Consider the following 26,566-nt stretch of genomic DNA (forward strand, 5'->3'; position numbering starts at 1 on the left):
AAATCGGGTTTTCCGATTGCCGATGTTGCCCGAGTCCCCGCCATGTGCTGCATCGGATATATGGTGGAGAACGTTTCGGCTGAAAACGTTTATACGGTTCTTCCTCTAGGAGGCGCTTTGAGGTCCGGAAGCCTACAGTAGTCTTCCATCTCCGCCATTTTTTTTTCTTTCTGTTTTTGGAGACACTTGTACGATAAAAATCTTAAACCATTAAATTATTTTAATATCACAGTTGCATGTGTCAGTAATGTAAATCTGTCTTAAGTATTTTTTTAGAAGATGATCCAGCGTCATCTGTTAATCGTAAGTGATTGTGATTGGTCCATCCTGTCTTAAGGTGAAAAAAGTTTCATGTATCAAGTGATCTACTAAAAAAAAAAACTGCAGACAGTAATTTATATTACATTTAATGATCACAAATATAAACTTTAACGGCCGTCACATACACAAAAAAAAACCTGACTTGTCAAAATAAAAAAGCACCCAATTTGTAACACCTACTTCCGTTCTACTCACTCACCATTTCTGTTCCTGCGGCGCGTGTCGGAAAAGTTCGCGAATTTTCCCGAACACCTCGCGTGAGTTTCCGGCAGAGAAGCAATCCAGCGTCTAACGCAGTGCAATATAATAAAAACGGCGTTTTTAAAGGTTGTGAATACTTGATTTGTGTCGTGAAGTGTCCGTGATGTCTGTGCTGTGTTATAATAAAGGCTGCGGCCAGAGGTTTGATCCAGAAAGCAACCCTGAAGGTGAGTGTTTATCATGAACTTTACTAATCATCTAAAGTCTGCGCATTCATTTGTAAGTTATACAGCGCTATTAAATATTTACCTTTTCTGTTTCATTGGGCTTCCATGGCTATGGTTTTTCTGTTTGTGCTTAATGCATAAATATAAATAACCTTGCTTTGTTCATTTATGATTTAGCACATGCGTTTATGTTCATTTGAACTGCATTGAACAGTATGATGGCTCTTACATGACAAAGCACTGCTATATAAGTTACATTTGAAAGTCATTAACAAACATATAATACATGATAGTAAATGGAAATGTCACATAACTTTGCGTTATAATTTGCTTAATTTTTTTTAAAGAAGTACACTAAAGAGAAACTAAGTAAATATCTGTATTAATAATAAAGAATTAGTACATTAAATAAATAAATAAATAATATTATTAATAATAATTATAATCAGAAATGTTAAAACGGGAGATTGAATGAATATGCATGCATAGATGTTTGATTATCATGTATTGTTTATTAGTTTTAAGTGTAAAATCATGTTTTGCAGATGCATGCACGTACCATCCGGGAGTTCCTGTGTTCCATGATGCTCTGAAGGTGAGTGTTTGAATATCCCAGGTATAGAAATATTCATTCTTCACATAATTGTCTATATTGCCATATCATTGAAAACAATGTTATCTCATACTATTCCTTTGCACAGTTGCAAATAAAATGCATATTGATTTTATTTTGTACTATTTACTGGCTGTTATTGGTGTCAGTGTTGAGAAAATATTTATTTAGTTGTTTTTTTAATGTTATTTCTCTCTGGTTTCTTCAGGGTTGGTCGTGTTGTAAGAGACGCACAACAGACTTCTCAGATTTTCTTAGTATTGCGGTAAGTGGCTCAGATCCCAGATCTTTTAAAGTTTAGTGAAACCTTTTATACTTAAATACATGTGTCATTCTGGTCTAAATGCATGCTTTGCATTTAATTCTCAAACAGTTCCTTTTGAAAAAAGTTCAATTATTTTCTAACCAGAAATCAGAACCGAGTCAAATTCTTTCCGAATCTCAGATTTATCGCAGAATTCTAGCATTAAAATAAAGCTATAAAATCCCCGTTCTTGCAGATTCGTCCATGCATGTCTCATCATCTCATCTCTGAAATACCTCCACTTGCTTGTTTTTGTCAGGGCTGCACTAAAGGTCCTCATAACAGTGTGAAGCCTCTGGAGCCCGTGAAACCAGACGTGAAGGTCTCTGGAGAGAAGAAAGAGCTGGAGGATCTCAAACCCAGGTTTAACGAGTACGTCATCCAGGCGCCCAAACCGCTGGAGTTCATACAGAGACCCAGGTGACTCCTCATCTTCATCTTCATCATTATTAGACACTCGTCTTCTGTAGAGCTGCTTTAGAGCTGAAATAGAATTGTTTTCCTGGTTTCTGAGTTGTGCAACATTAGCAGGTTTGTATTTTCTAGTCTGAGATGTTTTGTCTCTGATAAATGTGCTGCTGTGTTCAGCTCTGATGAGCCGCTGGTGGAGATTCAGAGGAAAGTGGCTCCGTCTCTCAGTCAGGCGCTCGAGAAGCTCAGACTCGCCGGCGATGAGCAACCTGAAGAAAAAGGTAACGCTGCACCAAAACAAAGCTTGTCCAAGGTTTTTGATTCATTCTCATTTCATTTAAACCCATACTGAAGTTGTGCATTTCGAAAAAAGTGGTGAATGGAATCAATATATATTTATAGCAAATTAAATCAAGTGAATCCAGTTCTTTGTTGTGAAAAAAGAAATGAACAGACTATATACAAAAAAAGATAAAACTCCTTAAATATTATAATTTTACAAATATCAAAATGAAAGATTTAATGTAATTATTTTATTAATTTATCCTTTTTTCTTTGTTTGTAAAAAATAATTTTGTTTAATTATAGTGTACAGTTCATTTGATTATTATTGTTATTAAGATGTTATAAAGTGTTTAGATCTTGTAGTACTCTTAAGTTTGCCTTGAATATTGGTTTGGATGCTGATATGGCATTAATTAAATAAATTATATATAAATATTATAAAAAATAAATGATATATAATATATTAATCCTAAATATATATTATTATAATTTCAAAATAAATATAAATAATTTCTCATTGTATTTTGATGGCTGTTATGGCTGTTGCATGCAAAACCTGAACCGAATGCATTTGTGATTTCCAGACGAGGACGGAGGTGAGGTCAAAACGGGGACGACTTGTAAAAATGGAGGCTGCTCGAAGGTTAAAAAAACATTTGTTATGGATTTATTGTGCACAAAAAAAGAAAAAGAAATTGTTACCACTGTACAATAAGGTCTTATTAGCTAACATTAGTGAATGTGTTAATAAAGAGCAATGCATTTGTTACATCTTTGTTTAATGATAATTAATTACATGCATATTAACATTAATTAGTTACATTTATACATGAGTTTATTTGCAAAAACAGATAACTATAAATAACGATAAATCATGTTTTTATTGTGTTAGGTAGCTGTATAACTGCAGTTTGACTGATATTTATTAAATGCACAATAAAAAAAACATGATTTTTGTTATCTGTTTTTGCAAATGAACTCTCTCATTTATATATGTATTTATATATCCAATGTTAGTAAGTGAAACCTTATTGTAAACCCATTTTTATAATTAAGCATGCTTATATTATGTGATCCTAAATTATCAGACATACAACGGACCGAAGACTGATGAGGAGATGTGTTCATATCATCCCGGGGTGCCCATCTTCCACGAGGGGTGAGGAGCATTTACAGTATAAACAACGCTGGACGGCGTTTTGTGACCGTATTTTTAATAAGTATCCATCTAAATTCCCATTTCAGGATGAAGTACTGGAGCTGCTGTAAGAGGAAGACATCAGATTTTAACTCCTTCCTGTCTCAGGAGGGCTGTAATAAAGGATCACACCAGTGGAGGAAAGACACGGTGAGCTGCGGCATCACACACACACACACACACGCACACACACATCAGGTCAGGATGATGTGATATACAGCGGCTCTCACATGCATGATGTTTCTTTTCCTCCAGGGAAAGAAAGTGGCTCCATGTAGATTTGATTGGCACCAGACAGGAAGTCAGGTGACCATGTCCATCTATGCCAAGAACTCGAACCCTGAGCTCTGTTCTGTGGAAGCCAACAGCGTCTCGGTGAGTGTATGTGTGTGTGTGTGTGTTATATCACACATGTGTTTATTTTAAAGTTAACAGTAGCATTCTCTCGTGATACTGTTTATTATTTTTCCTTCACTGTGTTGTTTGATGAATGATGTGTAATTTATCTGCAGCTCAAAATACATCTAAACTTTGAGGGAGATAAAGAGTTTGAGCTGAAGATGAATCTGTGGGGCGTGAGTATCATGAGCCATCATTTATCTGCTGTATATCAATAGAGCTTTTCTGAAAGGAGTTATTTCTGTGCATCATAGGTGATTGACATCAGTAAGAGTGTCGTTAACATGATGGCTGCTAAAGTGGAGGTAGTCATGAAGAAGGCGGAGCCTATGACCTGGGCCCGGCTGGACCTGCCGCCTCCGAAGCCTGAACCGACCAATGAGAAGACAGAGAATCAAGACGGAGAGCGAGTGATTGCTTGACGAGCCGGACTGAAACCTGCAGTCACCTTACAGTCACCACACACTGTTCAACTAAGAAACGCGAAGAGATTATTTATTCAGTTCAATAGAAAATGATAATGTCGGATGAGCACGACATCAGTAGACTATTTAATTTGACGTGAATGAAAAGCTGTGAGTGATGGAAGTACATTTAAACAATCCCTCATTATAATTATCAATGGTAAAAATGTTGTATATTAGTTGTCTTTAACTGTTGATGACGTTTATATAACATCAACTTTTACAATTTGTTTTCACCCATCAGAAATTAGAAGTTTTCTGGATATTTTTGTCCATTGTAAATTTGTAATTACATATTTCATTGGGTGAACAACTAATAAGCATAACCATCTCTCACAGCCTTGTTTTCATTGGCGCCAGATTTAATATGTCATCAATTCCTACTCAAGTCTTTCTTGAACGGTTTCAGATATCATTTGTTTTTTTTACTTGAAGTACCATCATTATTAGCTGAGGATTTGGTTTAGACTTGTTTTCACGGTCTCTGTCTGTAATGTGGTCGATACTTTCTAATTTGTGAGTGTCGTCAGCATTTACACAAGCAGATATACTTCTTTTTGTTTGATTTTTCCATTTCACGTTGTTGTCTGATTCACAGCCTTCTGAATTCTCATAATTTCCTCTCATGCACTTTCACCTACTCTTTTGCTCCTGTGAACACATGCCGTGTAGACTTACTCAGGTTTGGTTTAAATCCAACTAGAAAAAGACACAGTAAATCATGAAAAACCATGCATTTGCATCTGAATTGATCTTTTATGGCACTGTCTCATGTTACTGTAAACATTAAATCATTGTACCCTACTCTCATATTTGTCTTTCTGTCTCTTTTAATCTAATTTCAGGTAATGCTTTAATTAATCTTTGATAAAAAAAAAGCATGCATTTGACATGAACATTTACATGGTTTTACAAATTCATAGTTAATGAAAATGATTTGTGCAATCAGTTTATTGATTTTAAAGATTTTTCCATTAAGACAATATATGCAAAAATGGTTTTGCAAACAATTCACTCATATGCAACAATTTGTGCAAGATTTGCAAGCAACGTATCAAACAGTTGCTTCCATGATTGACCGCTTTTCAATCTGATTGTTTATCATGGAGGTCAAATGGTCACAATTTTAGGAACTACTTTATGACATCTCAGAATTATTTTTATCCAATCATATGTGTGAAATGTGCTTAGGGTTGTAACACTGCAGTCATTCATATGTTCTGTACTAAATTAAGACAATTAATGCCATCCCTGCATTTTGTCCAGTACAAATATCTTTGGATGAAAGACATCTTCAATGAATAGTTCAGCCAAAAATGCAATTTTGCTGCAACTGTGTCTGCCCTCGGGTCATTCTAGATGTAGGGGAGTTTTTTGGTCATGATAACATTTGGAGAAATGTTGTGTTACTTCACTCGCTCATCAATGGATCCTCTGCAGTGAATGGGTGCCGTCAGAATGAGAGTCTGATAATGAGCTGATAAAAATATCACAATAATCCACAGCACTCCAATACATCTGGATAAGCCAAAAGCTGTGCGTTTCTAAGAAACAAAACCAGCACTAAGACGATTTAACTTAAAAGCGTTGCTTCTGGCTAAAATACGAGTCCATAATAACACTTCCTCCAGTGAAAAAGTCTTCTCGTCTGAATCAGGAGAGAAATCTGCCCAGATCAAGCACCGTTTACAAGCCAATGCAGTTTAGTATTTAGTATAGTATAACATGCTTCTGTACAAGAAGAGATGGATTTTGATGTGAGAGACAACAGGAGATGGACTTTTCCACTGGAAGAAGTGTATTATGATGTATTATGAACTCATATTATGTCCAGAAGTAAACGTTTAAAGTTAAAAACTCTCATTCTGACGGCACCCATTCACTGCAGAGCATCCATTGCTGAGACACTGATGCAATGCTACATTTCTCTAAATCTGATGAAGAAACAAGCTCTACATCTCGGTTGGCCTGAAGCTGAAAATGTACTCGACAAAATGTTATTTTTAGGTGAACTATTTCATTAATATTTGACAGTTTATCTGCTTTCTTCTGAGAGTCAGATCTGCATGTGAAGGATGAAACACTGAAATCTGAACGGTTTGGCTGACATGTTATAGTCCCACATCCACAGCATGTTTTGATATCCAGAAGTGAAGGAAGGTGTCTAGCTGACGACAGGCTCTAGCGTCTCTGCGGCTGCGCTGACCGTGAATGAGGCGATGCTGATTTGGTGTTTGACCTCGTCCCAGGCCTTCTGCGGGTCCACTGCGTTCTCAATGTCAAACAAAGCGTCATAAATCCCTGGGAAAGACTCACCCGCATATTTATTGTGACTGCTGGGCGCAAATATGATATGCCTGGAAGAGACGAGAGAGAGAAAAACAACAACAACATGTAATCAGACAGAGGTACTACTTAAACTGATCTGAAAACAGCCAAGTGGTTATTACTGTCACAATGGAAACACAGGTCATGTACATTTGGGATTTAACAGGAGCAGACCAGACCTAGAAGAGGTGTACTTTTGAGCTCTAAAACTACAAAACATGTGCTTTATGCATGCGTAAAAACAAACCACTAATCACAAGCATTCAACTTGAGTGCATTACTCATCTGGGACAAGCAAGATTTTCCCTGACAAATGTTACAATTAGTAAACAAAATCCCATAGATAGTAAATAAAATAATACTTCATTTATCAAAGATGCATCAAAAATAACAGTAAAGATATTTATATTACAAAATACTTTTTTATTAATGTGTGACTCTTAAAAGATAATATGTATCATGTTTCCAGAAAAATATAAACCAGGAGAATTATTTTCAAAATGTATAATAAATGAGAAATGTTTATTTATTTCTATTTATTTGTTTGAATTTTGATTCAAATTTTTGTTACGTTTTGAATTTTGTTGCATGTTTTTGATGTTTAATGTCTGTATAGTTTCTATTCATTTTTGTTTTAGTTTTAGTTGTTTTAGTACATCAAGTTAAACTAAACAGAAATTAAAATCAATGCTTTGGCATCGTTTCAAGTTTTTTTCACTATATTTATTATTCTTTTTTTTTTGTAACAAGTAATAAAAGTAAACATATTGTGGTTTCAGTTTTAGTTAACTACAAGCGGTCATTAATGATTCTCTGAACTTCAGGTCGTGATGACAGATAGTGGTCACCTGTAAAACGGTCTCCCAGGCAAACCCAGCGGATCAGTGAAAGCTCTCTCTAGATACATCAGCTGATCGTTGAGCATCCGCACGGCCAGAGCACTGACAGACACAAGACAACAGGTGTAAGAAACAGACATCAGGAGCAATGAGACATGATGAGCACGTCATCAGCGATAGAATACAATAATAAAAAAATAAACAATTTTTGTCATTCGTACTTCGAGGTGTCGAGCTGCTCAAGACGCTGATGAAAGTCTCGTGCAGCGACTGTGAAGTTCTCAACAGCAGAGAAGAGAGAATCTAGAACATAAACCAGAAAGAAAGATGCTGACCGACAGGAAACAAGACGCATCAAGAGCTCTGCATCTGAACAGAAGACAGACGCAGGGTACAGTCTCATGAGAAGAAATGTGGCCCAGGACCACAAAACCATAAGGGACAATTTTTTTTAAATTGAGATTTTTACTTCACCTGAAAGCTGAATAATTAAGCTTTCTATTGATGTATATAAACCACTATTTGAAAATCTGAAATCTGAAGGTGCAAAAAAATCGAAACCCTGAGAAAATCACTTTTAAAGCTGTCCAAATGAAGTTCTTAGTAATGCATATTACTAATAAAAAATTAAGTTTTGATATATTTAAAGTAGGAAATATACAAATTATTTTCATAGAACATGATCTTTAAATAATATCCTAATGATTTTTGGCATAAAAGAAAAATCAATAATTTTGACCCATACAGTGTTTAATTTTGCATATTGCTACAAATATACTCCAGAGACTTAACACTGATTTCGGCTCCAGGGTTACAAACGAGCTACGTCCTACGTCTCATACTTATACCCTACTCTCTTAAAAATAAAGGCTCTTAATTTGGCATCTATGGTTCCACAAAGAAACTTTAAAATCCATGAAACCCTTTCAAAGAACAAAAGGAAACCTGAACTGTTTCTTCTACTGAATCACTCACTTTTATTGTAAAGAGGTTATGGGACACTGTTTTTATGTGAACATATTAATTCTGCACACTAGACGGCTGGATATGATGAGTACCGAAGGAGACGCTGTACTTCTGCATGGCAGCAGGGTGCTTCAGTGCCAGCTGGTGGATGCTGTTGGCGTATTTGGTGAGAGACGTGGCGTACTCCACACAGTCCAGAGGTAAGACCAGAGAATCGGCCAAACTGAAGATCAGTCCTCCCCGAACACGGGCCACGGCCTCCAGCCGACGGAAACTCGGGTCGTAGAAGCGCTCCACGATCTCATAGGTCTCATACACGCTGTGGTACACGGGGTAACTGCTGTAGTGCTCGGTTTTCTGGAGACGGAGGGTGGGAGATAGTTTAAATGCTAAATGTGTAACTTCTGTTTTTAGTACGCATGGATGCTGAAGTTTAAAACAAATACACTCACTCGGTTTTTGGTGTATCTCGCTCTTCCAGATGCAATGCCTAATCTGATGAAATACGCTTCAAAATCACTGCCAGAGCCCAGTTTACTGATCCTACAGAGTGAACACACACAGGTCACGCATCCCTCATCAGCCAGATGTTCTTCTAGAGGGTTATGATCATCATCATAGCTGCTCTTCATTACCACGGTGCATCTCTTTCTGTGGAGTTGTCACGTTTGTGCCAGCTCTGATATAAAGTCATGCCCTCCTCGCCCTCCTCTGGACTCGAAACCTTCAGAAACACACTATTAACTTCACTTGCATTTATACAGATAGACAGACAGATGGACTGAATCTCACCTTCTTGGTGATGTCATAAACCAGAGTGTGTAGGGAGGGGGTGCAGTCGACTCGCAGTGTGTACATACCTACACACACACACACACACAGTATCAGAAAAAGAGACTTCAACGCTTGGCAGATGAAATCAGCACTGCTTTTACAGCACAGAGAAAGTGTGTGTGTGTGTGTCTGACCCTCAATAGCAGAGTCTGCATTGATGTAAGCCACGGCTCGCTCCTGCAGGACTCTGGCGTGATCCTGCAAACACACACTTTAAATAAGCATTTTTGAATTCAAACGTTTATTTTGGTCGATTCATTTGCTTAGTTATTGGTCATTAATTTGTTTATTCAGTCACTCATTTATTTGTTCATTAATGCATTTATTGAATTGTTCATTCATGCATTTTTTTTTATTCATTCGATCAATGATTTATTTATTCATTAATGCATTTTTAGGTAATTCAGTTAATGAATCATACATTCGTTTATCAATTAATTAAATCAATAATTCATTTGTTTCTTATCTGGCATTAGTCTTGCACTAATTCATTTGTTCATTAATGCATGCATTCATTCAGTCATTCAAGTGTTTTTAATTCATTTTTCATGCCTTTTTTTCATGCATTCAGATTTATTCCTTCAGTGCATTTTTAATTAATCAATTCAAGCATTTTTTCACTTATTCAATCAATAATTAATTCAGTGTTTAATTCGGTGCATTCAAAGCCTAATTAATTATTTTGTTCAATCAAGAGTTAAGTTTCGCATTCAACTGTTCATTCATTTATTCATTGTCTTCATTCAGTGTCTATTAAATTGGTTTATTAATCTGTAATTTGTTAATTTAGTCAAACATTCGTTCATTTGTTCTTTGACTCAGTGGTTCATTCATTCACTCAATCAATGATTCGCCGATTCCTTCCTTCCTTTTTTCATTTTCTCTGCACTCATTCAATCAATAGATAATCCATTAATGCATTCAAACATTTATTCGATCGTATTTATTTCTTCTTTCATTCATTCGTACCTCTGCCCATTCTGTGGATCCCAGCAGACCAAACTCTTCTGCGTCCCAACTGGCAAAGATCAGCGTTCTCCTCGGCCTCCAACCTAAACCACACACATAGAAGGTGTTCATCTGAATTGGCACAGTAATGCATCAATCTAGACGACACACACCTTTCTTCATGAGCTTCCCAGCCGCTCTCACGCTCTCGTGCACCACAGCCGCTCCTGACACCGGATCGATCCCTCCGAACACCCAAGCGTCCCGATGACCGCCCAGAATCACGTACCTGTCTGAACACACAGAGCCAAGAACAAAACTCTCAAACGGAGTAACACATCTCTAAAAACTACACTAGAAAGAAAACTAGATAAGCAGACGTCACCTGGCTCCACCGCTCCTCTGATCCAGCCAATGACGTTGTAGATACGAGTCACCTGATTATTGGTGTGGATGTTCATACGCACTTTACTAAAATTTCACAAAGATAAAATACAATGAGGAATCGGTACTTTCTAGTCTTTTACTTTAAACTGCATGCATGCATGGATGGCTAAAAACTTCTGCTAAATGCATTCATGTTAATACAGCCTTCATTTACAGCCTGCTAGATGTGTGTGTGTGTGTGTGTGTGTGTGCGTGTGTTTAAAAATGGCCTCCCCAAACACAAGGCCTTTGTTTCAAGCTGGCTGACATCCAGGGTTCATGACAGAACAGCAACAAAGCCACAGAAATGTGTGAGATGTTGTGTGAATCTGTGTGTGCGCTGTGGGAAAGAAATGTGTGTCGTCTCACTTTGTGAACGCCGAGTGCACAAACCTCTCAGTCCTGCTGACATCACGCATAAAAATGAGTTAACCATTACCAGAAGTGCGCGAATATGCGTGTGTAAGCTGATTATATATTGTGTAAAGCTGAAGTAACACTTCACAACAGCAGGTTTTGGGGTTAAAGGTCAGGACTGGACTGTGTTTAATGTTCAGACTGAGGTTTAGAACAGTTAACTGTCTGACTGAACATGAAATCACTCTTTAATAAACGCCCATGTGTGATTCATACGAGCACATCATTCAAAATACATTATTTTGTAATCTTCAACATTTTATTATCGTATCCAACACACCATATTAATTTGACCATTAAATATTCTCTTTTACTCAGAAGTCAAAGGCTTATCGTTTACACTATTTCATGCGGGCATAAGGCAAGATACCATATTTCTGAACTATTAAAATGTAAATATACTAACGACACTATATCTAATTAAATATGATATGCAGATATGATAAGTCTAATTAAATACAGATGTGTATTGTGTTTTAAATCTACAGACGCAAATAGACAAAGTAGAATAGAATAATAACACTTAAATGTGTCTTTTGTGTTCTTTCCACTAGTCTGAATGAAGACTTATGGAAGCAAAATTAACCAGTGCATGCCTGGAGTGTGCTGCCTTAAAAGACAGAAGAGAGGATAAAAAATAAAAAATAAAAGTCTCTTACTTCTGATTTAAACCGTCTTTGAATCCCGGTCCGATTCTGTACGAGATGTTCAGGGCACCTTTCCAGTTTTCCGGAGGAAGAGGTCCTCCCATATGCCTACAGGAAGATATATATATATATATATACACACACAGTATGTATATACTATTTTTGTCTTGTTTATCTGTTTAGCAGTGGCTGACTCACTGCAGCAGGTGAACCGCATCATGATATCCGATGGGATGCACAGGGATCTTGGGAAGCCCCACTGCGTCCTCCAGACTCGACCTGTAGGTGTATTCTACAAGACAGTGATGATACACAGTCATCAAGACTCAATTTCATTGAGAATCTAATTTCATTAAACTGCACTTGCTCATCAATGGATGCTCTGCAGTGAATGGGTGCCGCGAGAATGAGAATGCAAACACATAAAAACATCACAATAATCAAGTCCAAACTGTTCATTATAAATAAAATCGCTTCATTCAGTGAAAGAGTCCATCTTCTAAAATTAAAATCCACAAATGCATTTGTTTAGGACTGTTTTGGTTTGTAAACAGAGCTTGATTTGTGCATATGTCTCCCCTGATTCAGACGAAATGCCTTTTTTACTGAAGAAAGCAATATTATGGATAGAGGACATGTAATTCTGAAGCAATGGTTTGCAGTTAAAAACGTCCTAACTGATGGACTCGGGTGGTGTGGATTACTTGTGGATTATTGTGATGGTTTTTTTAATCATTTTCTACATTACTCATACAATCAGTTGAGAGTCCTTCTGTGGCACAGGCGCAGACCTTTGGCAGGGTATCCCGGTGTGAGCGGGTCTCCCGCCCCGTTCAGATTCAGCACGTTTCCTCTCTGAGCGCCTCCTCCTGGCAGGTTCCAGCCGTCGGGATACGGCTCCACGCCGTCCGCACAGTAATCCGCCGGGTCAGAGAACAGCACGATCCCTTTAGCTCCCGCTAACATCGCGTTCTTCACCTGCAAACACGTTCACTCAAATGTCATTCTGAGCCCACAGTATTTTCTTTCTTATGTGAAACATAAAACTCCTCTTTAAACATCACGTCCAAACCTCACCTTGTTCCCACGGAAGATTTTGCCGTATCTAGCGATGACGATTTTTCCTGAACAGTTTATTCCCAACTCTCTCTCCAGCTTAAAGAAATCCTCCGTCCGGCCGTAATTCACATAAACCAGCTCTTCCTACAGTTCACAAACAGCAGGGTCATTTTACTTCTGTAAAGTTAAAGCATGTTACTGTTCAAAAGAAGACTTATGCTCACTAAGGCTGCATTTATTTGATCAAAAAATGCAGTAAATTTTTTTAAATATTATTACCATTTAAAATGGCTGTCTCTATGTGAATATAGTGTAAAATGTAATTTATTCCTGTGATCAAAGCTGTATTTTCAGCATCATTCCTCCAGTCTTCAGTGTCACATGATCTTCAGAAACCATGAAAATACACTGATTTGCAACTCAAGAAACATTTCGGATTAATATCAAAATTGAAACAGTTGCACCACTCAATATTTTTCTAATGATTTATTTGATATAGAAATCCTTTTTTTTTTTTTAATTGTTACAAATTAAAAAAATTTGTAACATTCTAAATGTCTCAACTGTCACTTCAGATCAATTAAATGCATGAATAAAAGAATCAATTTCTTTGAAACTTTTGAATAGCAGTTATAAATTTGATGAAAACAACTCTTATTTTCAATAAGATAGACTGATTAATCAAGCACAATAAGACCGGGACCATGCATTGAGACAATAAACAGGTTTGGTTTTGATTTCATGTTGACTGTAAATTAGCACGAGTCAGTATTTGTCCATTTAAGCATCACCTCTGGTTGTCCTTTCGCAGAGAAAGCACTATAAGGAGGAACGATATCGGTAACATCTTCATAACCTTCAGGGACCGGCTCAGCCAGAGAGGTGTTAAAGATCTGAGAGAGGGAAAGTGACCTCTATTATTCACTGCATTATGCACCGCAATCACTATAAAACATCCTCAGATAGAGTCATGGACTTTAACCTGTCACCATGAGCTACTCGCAGCTTTACTGGTGACAAGATAAATGGCCTTTAAAACACACACAGACACACAGCCAATCTTCTGATGTCACGAGAGAAAGAAGAGTCTCATGCTCTACACTTTTCACTTCATGAAATATTTCTGTCTGTTTAAGGATCTGGAGTTGATTTGGGGATAAAAATAATTTAAAATAAGTCACATTAAATGTTCTTCAGGCTTCTTTAAGACACATGAAGTACATAAATGGTTTTCTAAAGAACTAGTGAATATAAAGTTAATTCTTTGCGCAACTTAAAAAGGTTTTCCTATGACAAAATCAGGCCTTTTTGTTCTAAATATCTATATATTTTTTATATTTGAATTTTGTTCTAAAAGAGTGCAGATGTGTCTGTTTTAAGAAGAAGTGCATGTGTGCTTGCAACCTAAGCGCGCTTCGTAGTATAATGAAACTTTGTGTATGCAAACTACTGTTTGACTGATATGAGTTTCTAGAATGAGCGGTGTCCTTTTTATCTACACAAGAACAGTTCGATTTAACACTTCATTTACATTTAATGCAATAGCACTGATCGATCCTGAAAGAGTAGATCCGAAAAGGTGGTTTGTTTGAGCTGTGGGTGTGAGTATGCACCTCATTGCCCAGGTGGTCCACTATGGAGATGTAATTGGGCTTAGTTTTGTTTGGGTAAGACAGCAGCACGTCGTACGGCTCGAGCTCCACTGAGTCCAGCCCAAACTCCATCCACTCGTCCCGGATCTGTTTTGCCAGATCCAGATTCTGCTGTGATCCAGCCAGGTGGGGCAGCCTTGTGAACTTCCTGTTTAGGTGACAGACGTGAATTGCGAGAGACATAATCTAGATATTAACATCAGTTCTGTATAGAAAGGACAACTAGGTTAGCAGTAAACTTAACTTAAAGGGATACTTCATCCAAAAATGAAAATTTCAGGCCATCTAAGTTTGTTTCTTAATCAAGAGCAGATTTGGAGAAATATAGCGTTAAATTGTACTTACTCATAGTCATTCGGTCGCAAAACAATTGAACATTTCCAGTAAATTTCAGAAACATTCCAACAAATTGTGAAACTTTTCAGGATTTTTTTTTTTTTTTTTAATATTCCAGGGATTTTTGGAAAGTTTCTGGAAATTTACTACTTCTTTGCAACCCTACCTTCTCACCTCTGCCAGTGAATGGGTGCCGTCAGAATGAAAGTCCAAACAGCTGATAAAAGCATCTCAATAATCCACTCCAAACTGTTCATAATCCATAATAACGCTTCCTTCAGTGAAAGTCCATCTCCTGTTGTCCTCTCACATCAAAATCCACCATCATATTTGTGAACCAGTCTCTGAAATCCAGACTAAAGTCTCAAAATCTAATTATGAGATAACAAGCATCGAAATTTGATTTCAGCCATTGATTTCACTATGAGTTCAATCTTTGACTAGCCTTTTTCAGTCAATATTAAAGAAATAAAGGTTATATTTTCACAGAATCTTTATGAAGGATGATTTTATGTAACAGTAAATCACACACACACAAAAAAGACTTTAGCTGTGTTTTCACAGGCAGGGTCACGTTTGTTTAGGACTTGTAAATGGTGCTAGATTTGTGCATATTTACCCCCTGATTCAGATGAGATAGCTTTTCACTGGAGAAAACAATATTATGGATGGAGGACTCGTAAGTTTTGCCTGAAGCATTGATTTGATGTTAAAAACATCTTAATTGATGGACTAGAGCGCTGTGGATTTTTGTGAGTTTTTTTATCAGCTGTTTGGACTCTCATTCTGACGGCACCCATTCACTGCAAATGATCCACTGGTGAGGAAGTGATGCAATTCTACATTTCTCCAAATATGTTCTGATGAAGAAACTTCATCTTGGATGGCCTGAGGGTGAGTAAATATTTGGCAAATGTACATTTTTTGCGTGAACTATTCCTTTTATTATATTATTCAACAACATGAGGACTAGTTTATTTAGGGCATGTGGACGGACAGGCATCATTCTCCCACCTGAGATGGTGTTTAATATTCTTTGCCTGCATCTCATCCAGAAACTCCTGCAGGAAGCTTTTTGATGCATGTCCATGATTGACAGTAGTAGGTCGAGCAAACCAACCTGAGAACAGCAGTTTAGAGAAACAGACACCTGTTACACCAAACATTAATGAAAAATCGGCACAGGAGGAAAGAATAATGAATTACGACAAGCAACTGCCTAAGTGTGTCAGTAAAAAAAAATCCAGCACTACAAAAGCAACAGAGTATTTTTTAAAGCATGCAACAATAAACAAAATGATCAAAACATTTAGTTTCCCACACATGCAAATTTGGTTAAGCAATATTTTGCATTTTATGCAATATTTAAGAGTCACACATTAATAGAAAAAATGAAATGGCCATAGTCCATTTCCAGCACTCTTAATGTTAAAATTCTCTAATATTTCCAGATTTTCCATAATTGCGTAAAACAAGAACATCTCTTCTTCAAAGACTGTAAACAATCATTTCCAAAATAAAAATATAAATGCGTTCAATCACTTGTTTTTGTTTAGAAGTGAATGCGGTCTCTGTCTCAGTATAGTCACACCTGCCCTAAAGGCGTTCAACACCTGCCCTAACGCAGCGCGTGAGATCTGGACAGGTGAGACCAAAGTTATCTCACAACCTGAACTATTTTTTTTGCCAAAATCCACGAGTTATGCTGCATCTGAAGGGTCCCTGTGTGTAACCACTTTGTTTTTGTTGAAGTGTAACCTTGCACAATGCGCAGTGGGAAGTCTAGAACAACTTGACTCTGCATAAATCAAGCATTGCAGATACTTCTAAACACTTGTATAAAAGTAGAAAAACTCACCAATAATAAAGCCAATAAAGAAGAAAGCCGTAATAACCGTTAGCCGGCATAGACAGCTGATTGTTTTATCCTCTGATGCCATTTGAATAAGCGCCTCGCGTGAACGCGTTGGAGTGTTGGAAGTTTGTGAGATGTAGTAGGTGGGTCTTGGCTAGCTTTTGTTGTTCATTCAATGCAGCGAGCGAATCGGTTCGTTTGAATGAAAATGATTCACCGATGCACTTGCTTTATCAAGGAAAATAAAATTTCATTTTACGCGTTTCTTCTAATATTTGGTTTTCACTGCCACTGAAAGCAAACCATTTAAACTCGTTTAAGGAGCCAAAACCAGTTTAACCGGTTTGTTCTCAAACTGACCAGCTGAAAAGGTGCCAAAGGCCTCTAAGCTATCAAATCACCCCGACCACTTGAAACCAGTTTGGTGAGCAGAGTAGACCACTTAAAGTCACCAAAAATAAAAAAGGATTTCATACCTAAAACCGTGTTCTGTCTAATCAGGTCCTTATTAAGCTGGAAGTCTGTTGTTGTTTTCAGTATAGACGTCTATTTTCACTCTTAATCACATCGATTCAATTCAATATTTTGTGTGATTTCTAACACATTGCCGAACACATAGCTATACGAGTCTAACAGAAATGTTAAAAAGTGACTTGCAAATTCTTTAATTGATTCTACCGAATCATGGCACTGAAACGATTCCGAAAATTGATTCTTTGGCGAATCGAACGTTCGAATCGAACATCGAACGTTCAGGGTTCAGTTTTCTGTAGTTAGTTCACACATCGGTAGTGACGCCTAAATAGAGTTGTTCTAGTTTCGTAGTTTAGTTTATGGGTATAATGGATTTGAGAAATGAATATAGACCAAACCTCTCGACGCTGGCACGTGCTCGGCAGTAGATGTCCCTGTTGGCTCATGTTTGAGTCTTTTGATCCAAGGTGCTCAACCGACGGGGTCCTTGTCAACAGTGTATGGTCCTTATACACACACATTCGTAGAACGTTTCAGTAACAAAAGTTAAAGAGAATAGGTTAAAAAGGAGTCGTGAATAGATGTAATCATAGCAATCGCAAATTGTTTGTGCTCTTGGAGTTTGAGATGTTGTCATTTAGATTATTGTTTTGGGCAGATGGTTTGGATTGCAGGATTGCAATCAAGGTCTTCCTGTTCTTTATTAGTATTATTATCTACACAGGATGGAAAACCATCAGTGGCTGTTGCAATATAATTCTCTGATTGTTGGGTTAGTTGTGAGACATGTTTGTAAAAGCGTACTTCTTTTACTAATATTTCAGTAGCTATGTATACTGTGCATAATATGCTAAATACAGTATCGTATAATGTAATGCAAAAAAAGTAATAAAATTATTGCGATTTGACTGGCCCACAAAGACAGTTTACATAAAATTGGTTTAATAATGTAAAATAACCATGTATAATTTTACATGCTTCAAAAAATAAAATATAAGCAGGTAACATTCTAAGAACATTCACAACAGAGGAGCCTTATGGATTTGTTTCTTGGATGTGTTTTTTTTACAAACACGCAGATTTTGGCTTCACAAGACAAACTGATGGACTGGAGTGCTGTGGGTTACTTGTGGATTATTGTGATGTTTTTATCAGGTGTTTGGACTCTCATTCTGACGGCATCCATTCACTGCAGAGCATCCTTTTGTGAGCAAGTGATGCAATCCTACATTTCTCCAAATCCATTCTGATGGAGAAGCAAACTCATTTGTATCTTGAAAGGCCTGAAGGTGATTAAATGTTAAATTTTTGGTTTAACTATTCCTATAAAAACGGGGTTAAATAACACAAGTGCACCCAAAAATGAATTCATGAATCATTTCATGTGTTGTCTTGGTCATTAATAGTATCTTTTGGCTTATACCGTTATGAACACAAACATACACAGCCATATTTAAAGTATAACTTTCTTTCATTCTTTTCAAGTATTTATTTTGTTTGTATTCTGTACAGCACAACAGTTGTATATTTTTCATATCAGAACAGAAACCTGGGTCCTAAATGAACTGCACTGATATTAAATTACCACTGCCAATGATTTCATTTAATCTCTAATCAGTGTCACATGATCTCCAGAAATCATTCTAATATGATGATTTGCTGCTCAAGAAACATTTCGGATTATTATCAGTGTTGATAACAGTTTTGCTAGCCAATATTTTGCGATATTTTTTTCAAAATTTTTTGATGAATAGATGGATCGAATGAGAAGTGATTGTTTGAAATAGAAAGATATTACAAAAGTCTTTACTGTCACTTTTGATGAATTGAATGCATCCTAGCTGAGTAAACTCTTAATGACTCCAAACATTTGAACAGTAGTGTATATAGTGCACATAATTAAATGTATGCATTTAGCAGACGCTTTTATGAATACATTAGCATGATTCTGAACACACAGCCCTTGTTGCATGACTCTGGTTTAAAGGCGAGACCTTGTCTAATTTGTCACATGACCTGGTTTAAATGGCTGTTGTATGGTATTGTGTAGCGTTTCTGTAGGGTCACAGTGTAGTCTGATATGAAGTCAAGAAACGTTCAGAAGCGGCTGTCTCTCCTCATATAACTTTCTCCTCTTCGTCCGTCTGCGACACATCACAGCGATTAAAGCTGCAATAATTCCCACCACGGCCGCCCCGAGGATCCCCGCGGCCAGCAGCCAGCGCCAGATCTGCCGAGCTCGCTCTAGATACGGCGTCAGAAACTCCTGCACAAACCGCTGACCTGACAGAAAGAAAAGTGCTTGAGAACAGAGAGAGACTGAAGCGAGAAGGTCTCTGAATGCATGCAAACGACTCACTTGGGTCCTGTAAATATGCATATTCATAACCCAGAGCTTTAGAGGAGAGGAAATAATCTCCGTTTCTGTAGAGAGGGATGAAGGGGACCATGTAATAGCCGTCGTTGTGTCCGATCGGAGCGTTGGCGGTCGGGTATTGTGTGCGGGGGGGCTGGTGTCTCCTCAGCCATTGCTCAAAGATGCTGAAACACAAATGCAAAATTCATGTTTCTGTGTAACAATTAAAATAGGCTTATGCATTAAACAAAATTGCAAAACTACATTCATTCTAGATTCACATTTTAAAGTTTAGAAGCTAAAGTTGTCATAAAAAATAAAAAAAACCTGTTGTTGTTTATCGAACATTAAAATTAAAATGCACTGAACTTATCTTTGGGATCTCCCAAACTGGGGTTCGCAAATCCCTGCAGGTTTGTGAGTAGATGAAATTATAATGATTAAATCTTAAAAAAAAATTAAAATAAATAATCTTGAAATCAAATAATTAAAATAAAAACCATTAAAAAAAAAAAGAGAAAATATGTATATATTTTTATTAATGCAAACCCCTGCAGGTTTTGTCAGTTTATGAAAAGCTAAAAATTATTTTAAATCTTAATGTAAAATTAAAATTACTAAATTATTTTAAAATAAAAAAAAATAAAAATTAAATCTTCAAAAAAGTATGTGTATATAAATATATATATATATATATATATATATATATATATATATATATATATATTTACCTGCATGCCATTTGAGCATTAACTGACATCATAAAACCATGCAAAATTATAGTAAAGTCATGACTAGTATAGTAAAAAGTTACATTATTGTTCAAGTAAATATTTTAGGTCAAATGTGTTTTGCTGTATTAATGTATGTAATATTTAAATAATATTGCATGATTTGAACAAGTCTCATTCATGACTATTTTATTAGGTGAGATATGCATCAAAATGCTCAGGGTTAGTAGTTTGCTGTGTGTGCATGCATTTCACCTGTCGACAAAGGCATGATGCAGAAGGAAGATGGGGTCGTTGGCGGATCCCTGCACTGAAGACATGGATCCGTTCATGTAGGCATGTATAGAGTTGTGCATCAAGCTCTGACCCGTTACAGCCAGCCCCGACTCAGGACTCGCAAATCCTGAGGACAAGGTGAGACGCGCTCAGTGTTTAGAGCCTGAGGTGTTAAAGAAGTGTTAATTCTGTCTCTCTCACCTTCCAGAGTGTTCCTGAAGCTCATGTTGGCGCGTCTGTCCATCAGGTCCGTCTCGTAGTCTGTCAGGCTCAGCACTGACTCCACATCTGCCGAGGTGGGCAGCCGCGGGACACGCTTTCGGTCGTGGTTCCCTGGATTACGCTGTAACGGTCCCTCTGGAGACCCGTCACACAAAACCTCACGCTGGTTGTAGACTTCAGCTTGAGAACAGATCACCTGCACAGGTATAACAGACACTCATTAACACACAAGCAGACAGTCCAACATAATAAAAGGGGTCAGCAAAAATTTTTTTTACTGTAAAAGACGTTTATAATGTTACAAAATATTTATATTTGAAATAAACGCTGTTCTTTTGAACTTTCTATTCATGAAAGAATCCTGAAAAATAAAATTTTCTACAAAAATACTAAGCAGCACGACTGTTTTCAACATTGATATTAATCAGAAATGTTTCTCGAGCAGAAAATCATGATATTTTCATGATTTGTGAAGATCATGTGACACTGAAGACTGGAGGAATGATGCTGAAAATACAGCGGAGCATCACAGAGGAATAAATTACAGTCTACAACATATTCACACAGAAAACAGAAATTTTAAATCATAAAAATATATCTCAATTTGACTGTTTTTACTATATAATTAATTAAATAAATGAAGCTTTGGTGAGCATATCTATATTAACAAATCTCACCGGCCCCAAACATTTGAATGTTAGTTTATCTATTTTTTGTTTTATTATTATTTATGATTACCATTTTATTTAGTTTTAATTCATGTACTGAAAACTAAGACTGAAATAAAAATTAAGACTATAAAGACAAAAAAAAAAACACTAATAAACTGTTTATAATACAATTGGAAATAACAAAATTACTATTATTTTAAACTATTATTTTACATTTTAAATGTTTTTAAAAATATGATTGTTTTTATTTATTTTTGTTTTAAATCAAATTAATACTCCACTGGTGAGAAAAAGAGACTGTTTTCAAAAACATAAAAGAAACCCAAGACTGACAGACCCACACTTGAAATAAAATAAATGTTTTAATAAAATAAAACATAAAATACTTTTAAAACAATTTTTATTTCAGCTAGTTGCCAAAAAAAACATAAAAACACAACAAAATGACTTAAGAGTTGAAAAAATTAAATAAAACAATGGAAAAATATAAAAAAAACTTCAGAATATTAATAATAACAATTCGCTATTTTAAGCTGTAATAATGTTTCACAATACTGTCTGCACATTTTATTCTTATGATTTAAACACATTAATTAAAAAAGTTAATTCTAATAAATACAATAATAAAAAATAAACTTATTTAATTTCACCTAGCTGCCAAGGAAACATTTTATCATTTTGATTTAGTTTAACTTGACATGCTTAGCTAAAAATAAAAATGAAATAAATATGAATAAAAAAAAACAAAAACAAAAATAAACTATTAAGAAAAAAGATACTGTTGTCTCAAACTATTAAACAACACTGAGCCAAAGTCTGTCTGTACTGCTCAGAAGCTGCTTTGGTTAATTCTCTGTGCTGAAGTTAATGGGGGTTTAGGGGTCAGACAGACACCCTTGTGACCCTCGAGGCCACGTCACACATCACACCTTCATGAACACACAGACACACGCTGAGGAATGTGACATCATCACCCCTCTAGATAGATCAGCTGCTATTGGACCAAATCCCAGTCACATGTCTAAAACAGCTACAGCTGAAGAGTCACATGGCCACACTCTTTGATATCCTGTATTTAAAACATTGGATTTTCTTTTTAAGCTACATTTTTATTTGGAAAACTGACATATACAGCTATCACAATTCTTTTGAAGGTACTCCAAAAATCAGGCCAATTCTAAAAACTGAAAATATTTTAGAAAAGATGCATTTATTTATTTATCTATGTATCTTTTTTTGGCAATAGTTTCTTTAACATAGCAGTTATATTTCCTGTGATACAGTTTTAGTTTTTAATTTTTAATTATTAGAAGGATAAGTAAACATACTTGAAAATCATGTCAAATGGATTTATAAAACTCAATGACTTTAATTAACTTTAAGTAAAAATTAAAAACAGTTATTTTAGATTTATTGCCATTTTAATCCCTATTTTGATAGTTTTTCAGCATTTTGATTTTAATTATTTTAATAACTTTTTTGTTTTAGTTAATTAAATCTAAAACTATAATAACATGAATTTAAATTAAATAAACTAACTGAAATAATATAAAAAAAGTTTTTTATTTTATTTCAGCTAGTTGCAAAGGAAACATTTCTAATTTTGGTTTACAGTAAAATAACTAGAACAAAGTCAACTAAAAATGATTTCTTTATTTTAATTTTTTTTACTTTTTTGTGACTTTAGAATGAACAATAATAATAGTTTGCAAATAATATACCAGGCTATTATCTACCTCGATTGCATAATTTAACCTTATGTAATGCTATGTTAGTTGCATTGTGTTCACTTGTTTGCCCAAGAGCTACTGCAAAAATATGTTGATATTGGGATTTTAGTTTGCTTTTATGTGTCTGCAGAAGAAAACAAGCATTTAATTGGAATTTTGACTTTTCCTGAAATGCAATTTTAAATGAAAAGAGCAAACATTACTGGAGGGATAAATGAGAAAACCATACTGTATTACTAGCATGTGTTCATGTTTACCTTCCAGGAGGAGAACAGCGAGGACGGGCTGATGAGGTTGGGGTTGAGAGGACTGCGTGCCCCCATCAGCTCATCCGTACACACCTGACAGTCCTGCACATCACGCCAGTCCCAGTACGGGATGGTGAAGTTAAAGTCACCGGTCAGCTTCCGGATCTCGTGCTCCCAGAACAGCAGGTAAACGCGATGCCAGGGCAGAAACGCGGCCGATTGGTGTGCAAAGTCAATGTCGGCCCACACGTTGCCGGGTCCCCCGAGCAGCGCGTCATGAGACACGTAATAGTGCATCCAGACGAACAGATCGTACACGCTGATGTCAGCGAACATGGGCACCGAGCCGTTGTTCATCTGTGCATACGTGCCCGTCACAATCACATAATCGGGGCTGATGGTAGTTTTGGCCAGATTGAGGTACGAGATGAACCTTTGCCTTTCAGACACGGATAATTGGAAGATGTTTCTGCGCACAGATTCCCGTCATTCCCCGCAGTTGGCACCAAAGTAACCGAACTTGCACTCGCCGCAGTCGAAGCCCATGTAGTTGCCGGCACACTGGCAGGTTTGGTTGTAAAACACCAGAGGCCAGCGCTCGCGGTCGTCCAGGCCTGAGTGTGGGTACTGCGGCCCGTTGGGAAGATCGGAGACCGTGACGTCCTGGCACAAGCCTCGACCCGACAGGGAACCACACACCGAACCATCGCCCGGCCAAACCGGACAGCAGCGCTTGCTCCGCAGGACGTCCGGCGTGGTGCACGGCCGAGGAAACTGCTGGAGAGACGGACTCCAGAACTGAATGAAGAACAGAAGCAGAGAAAGAGACATGATGCATTAGAGAACTTCAGCTGGCTTTCTCTTTACACACTGCTCTGCGTCCCTCCTTTCATCACACACACACACACACACACACCCTCATATCACATGCTAGGGATGACAGCGGTGACCCCCGCTTGTGTTCGGTCTTAGGACTCTCAGGAATCCTTGTGAGATCATTTAGAGTTTGGGAAGGAGCTCCCTTCATTTTAACCCAATAACACAACAGAGTCAACACATAATAGAGTTGAGAATTGTGGTCAATTCAATACATTTGTTTGTTTTATGCATTATAACCCTTAAACACTCTCGTTTCTCTTTTTCTCATAATTGATGTTGGGATAATAATAAGCTGTATTTATATAATCAAAAAACGGTAAAAACTTTACAATTATGAAATATTATTACAATTTCAAATAAGTGATTTCTATTTGAATATATTGTTTATTGCTGTGATGCAAAGCTGAATTTTCAGCATTTATTTGAGAATGTCTTTACTGTCACTTCTCATCAATTTAATATATTCTCTTGAATAAAAGTATTCATTTCTTTGAAGCAGAAACAGACCCCAAACTTTTGCACAGTAATGTGTTAGTGGCAACAATAATGAAAAGTTGGCAATTGTATTTGACTTATTCTCGTTTTTTTCTGTTCCATAGTTCTGCAAATTTGTCAAATCCCATCCATATTTAGTCCAGGGATGTTACTATATTAATGAACCTTGTTTTCATGTTTATTAGAGACTTATGAGCAAGTTGCACAGTTTAATTTATTTTAATGCACTGCTGAAAATGTTTCAAAAGCATTTGTATAAATATATATATTTTTACAGAGCATATTAATGGCTAATTTGCATTGAACCTCAAACTTCTCCAAGCACACCATGCTACAGGTCCAAAATATATTGTTATCATTTGACATTATCCAAACTAGCATGGCTCTTTTCTGATGCTCTTGTTATTAATGATGTTTGTTCTGCTCTATACGTGTGTCATGCGGTGTTTGGTGAAGCTTCACGTATAGTGCTCAAATCATAAGCTCGTCACATGTTAGCGTTGTGATAATCCAGCAATGGCATGGACGTCACAGGATTACTACAGCCGTGGGGTTTCTGTCTCTCTGCAGTCAGGGGTCATCTGCACAATCAAGCGGTTTGTGAGTGAAGAGTGGCCCATAAAAGAATTAAGCTACTTTCAAATGTCAAAATGCAGTTGCATTGGATGAGAAAATAATAGCATGAAGGCACGTTTTATTGTTAGAAAAGAATATTGTTAGGTTTAATAAAACAAAATGTTGGTAGAGCATTTTTTAAGTTAATGTAAGATAAAAATTAATGAATTAAAATTCTGTAAATGACATTTACAAGAATGTTCTACATTAGGAACATGATTATATTTTACTAAAACAGAACTTAAAACATTTTCATTACTAGAAATAAAATAAACATTAACATTAACAAACATATTTAAAATATTTTATTTTCTAACAAAACTAAAACTGAAATAAAACTTGCTAGAAATTCTACACACACACACACACACACACAAACTATTTAAAAAAAATTACAACAAAATTACTAAAACTTGAAAAAAAAGATTTCAAATATTAATAAAACTATAACAGTATATAAAATAACACATGGGAATTTTTTTAAGTAGGTGAAACTGCTCATTTCTATTGCTAATGCCTAAAAAGTAATTTTTATCATTCTTAATATTCATGAATACTGGTTTGAGATTCAGTGAAAGATATGGTTTATGTTCATACACTAACATTTTCTAAAGAAATTAATACTTTTAATGAGCAAGGACATATTATATTGATCAAAAGTGTCAGCAAAGAAATGTTTTATGTAACAAAAGGTTTGTTATAAATAAATGCTGTTCTTTCGAGCTTTCTATTCATCAAAGAATCCTGAAAATAAAAAAAAATGGGTCACGGTTTCCACAAAAATATTGGGCGGCATATCTGTTTTCAACATTGATAATAATCAGAAATATTTCTTGAGCAGCAAAACATCATATTTCCATGATTTCTGAAGATCATGTGACACTGGAGACTGGAGGAATGATGCTGAAAATTCAGCTGTGCATCACAGAAATAAATTACACTTTAAATTATATTTACACAGAAAACAGCTATTTTAAATCAAATAATAATTTAATGATTCAATTAATATTTCACAATATTTACAGTTTCTTTGCAAATTTTTGTAGTTTGTATTGTACACATTACTACTAAAGAGAACATTTGTTTTAGAAAAACTAAAATGATATCAGAAAATATATAAAAAACATTATACAAAATAT

The 26,566-nt window shown here is 36.2% G+C and overlaps 2 protein-coding genes and 1 pseudogene across 2 annotated transcripts; 1 reads left to right on the top strand and 2 right to left on the bottom strand.

Moving 5' to 3' along the window:
- The first annotated feature begins 504 nt into the window (after window positions 1-504).
- Window positions 505-5,233, top strand: chordc1a (cysteine and histidine-rich domain (CHORD) containing 1a). Its single transcript, XM_052577016.1, has 11 exons — window positions 505-749; window positions 1,295-1,344; window positions 1,571-1,627; window positions 1,926-2,086; window positions 2,255-2,358; window positions 2,947-3,005; window positions 3,451-3,521; window positions 3,608-3,710; window positions 3,816-3,935; window positions 4,073-4,135; window positions 4,214-5,233. Exons 1-11 carry the CDS (start codon window positions 686-688, stop codon window positions 4,379-4,381), a joined length of 1,020 nt encoding a protein of 339 aa, XP_052432976.1. The 5' UTR covers window positions 505-685; the 3' UTR covers window positions 4,382-5,233.
- A 123-nt stretch (window positions 5,234-5,356) lies between these two features.
- On the bottom strand, window positions 5,357-17,003 carry LOC127972950 (glutamate carboxypeptidase 2). Its single transcript, XM_052576973.1, has 19 exons — window positions 16,734-17,003; window positions 15,890-15,995; window positions 14,501-14,687; window positions 13,679-13,780; window positions 12,906-13,031; window positions 12,620-12,806; window positions 12,027-12,120; window positions 11,841-11,936; window positions 10,724-10,809; window positions 10,512-10,631; window positions 10,360-10,442; window positions 9,525-9,588; window positions 9,349-9,416; window positions 9,192-9,280; window positions 9,009-9,099; window positions 8,649-8,913; window positions 7,812-7,893; window positions 7,600-7,692; window positions 5,357-6,780 (listed from the first exon to the last, which is right to left on the bottom strand). The coding sequence occupies exons 1-19, from the start codon at window positions 16,813-16,815 to the stop codon at window positions 6,588-6,590; spliced, it is 2,214 nt and encodes a 737-aa protein (XP_052432933.1). The 5' UTR covers window positions 16,816-17,003; the 3' UTR covers window positions 5,357-6,587.
- A 1,653-nt stretch (window positions 17,004-18,656) lies between these two features.
- On the bottom strand, window positions 18,657-25,525 carry LOC127972962 (tyrosinase-like; annotated as a pseudogene).
- Between the last annotated feature and the right edge of the window lie 1,041 nt (window positions 25,526-26,566).

Source organism: Carassius gibelio, chromosome B15, assembly GCF_023724105.1.
Source record: "Carassius gibelio isolate Cgi1373 ecotype wild population from Czech Republic chromosome B15, carGib1.2-hapl.c, whole genome shotgun sequence".
Classification (NCBI taxonomy): Eukaryota; Metazoa; Chordata; class Actinopteri; order Cypriniformes; family Cyprinidae; genus Carassius; species Carassius gibelio.

Bases quoted from the DNA above. Each gene is read 5' to 3' on its own strand.
- chordc1a (XM_052577016.1), top strand. From the start codon at position 686: ATGTCTGTGCTGTGTTATAATAAAGGCTGCGGCCAGAGGTTTGATCCA. The intron at 3,006-3,450 runs GTTAAAAAAACA...CTAAATTATCAG, and splicing joins AAAATGGAGGCTGCTCGAAG to ACATACAACGGACCGAAGAC. The intron at 4,136-4,213 runs GTGAGTATCATG...TGTGCATCATAG, and splicing joins TGAAGATGAATCTGTGGGGC to GTGATTGACATCAGTAAGAG.
- LOC127972950 (XM_052576973.1), bottom strand. From the start codon at position 16,815: ATGGCATCAGAGGATAAAACAATCAGCTGTCTATGCCGGCTAACGGTT. The intron at 13,032-13,678 runs GTGATGCTTAAA...TGTGAACTGTAG, and splicing joins CTGCGAAAGGACAACCAGAG to GAAGAGCTGGTTTATGTGAA. The intron at 12,807-12,905 runs GTGAGGTTTGGA...ACGTGTTTGCAG, and splicing joins AAATCTTCCGTGGGAACAAG to GTGAAGAACGCGATGTTAGC.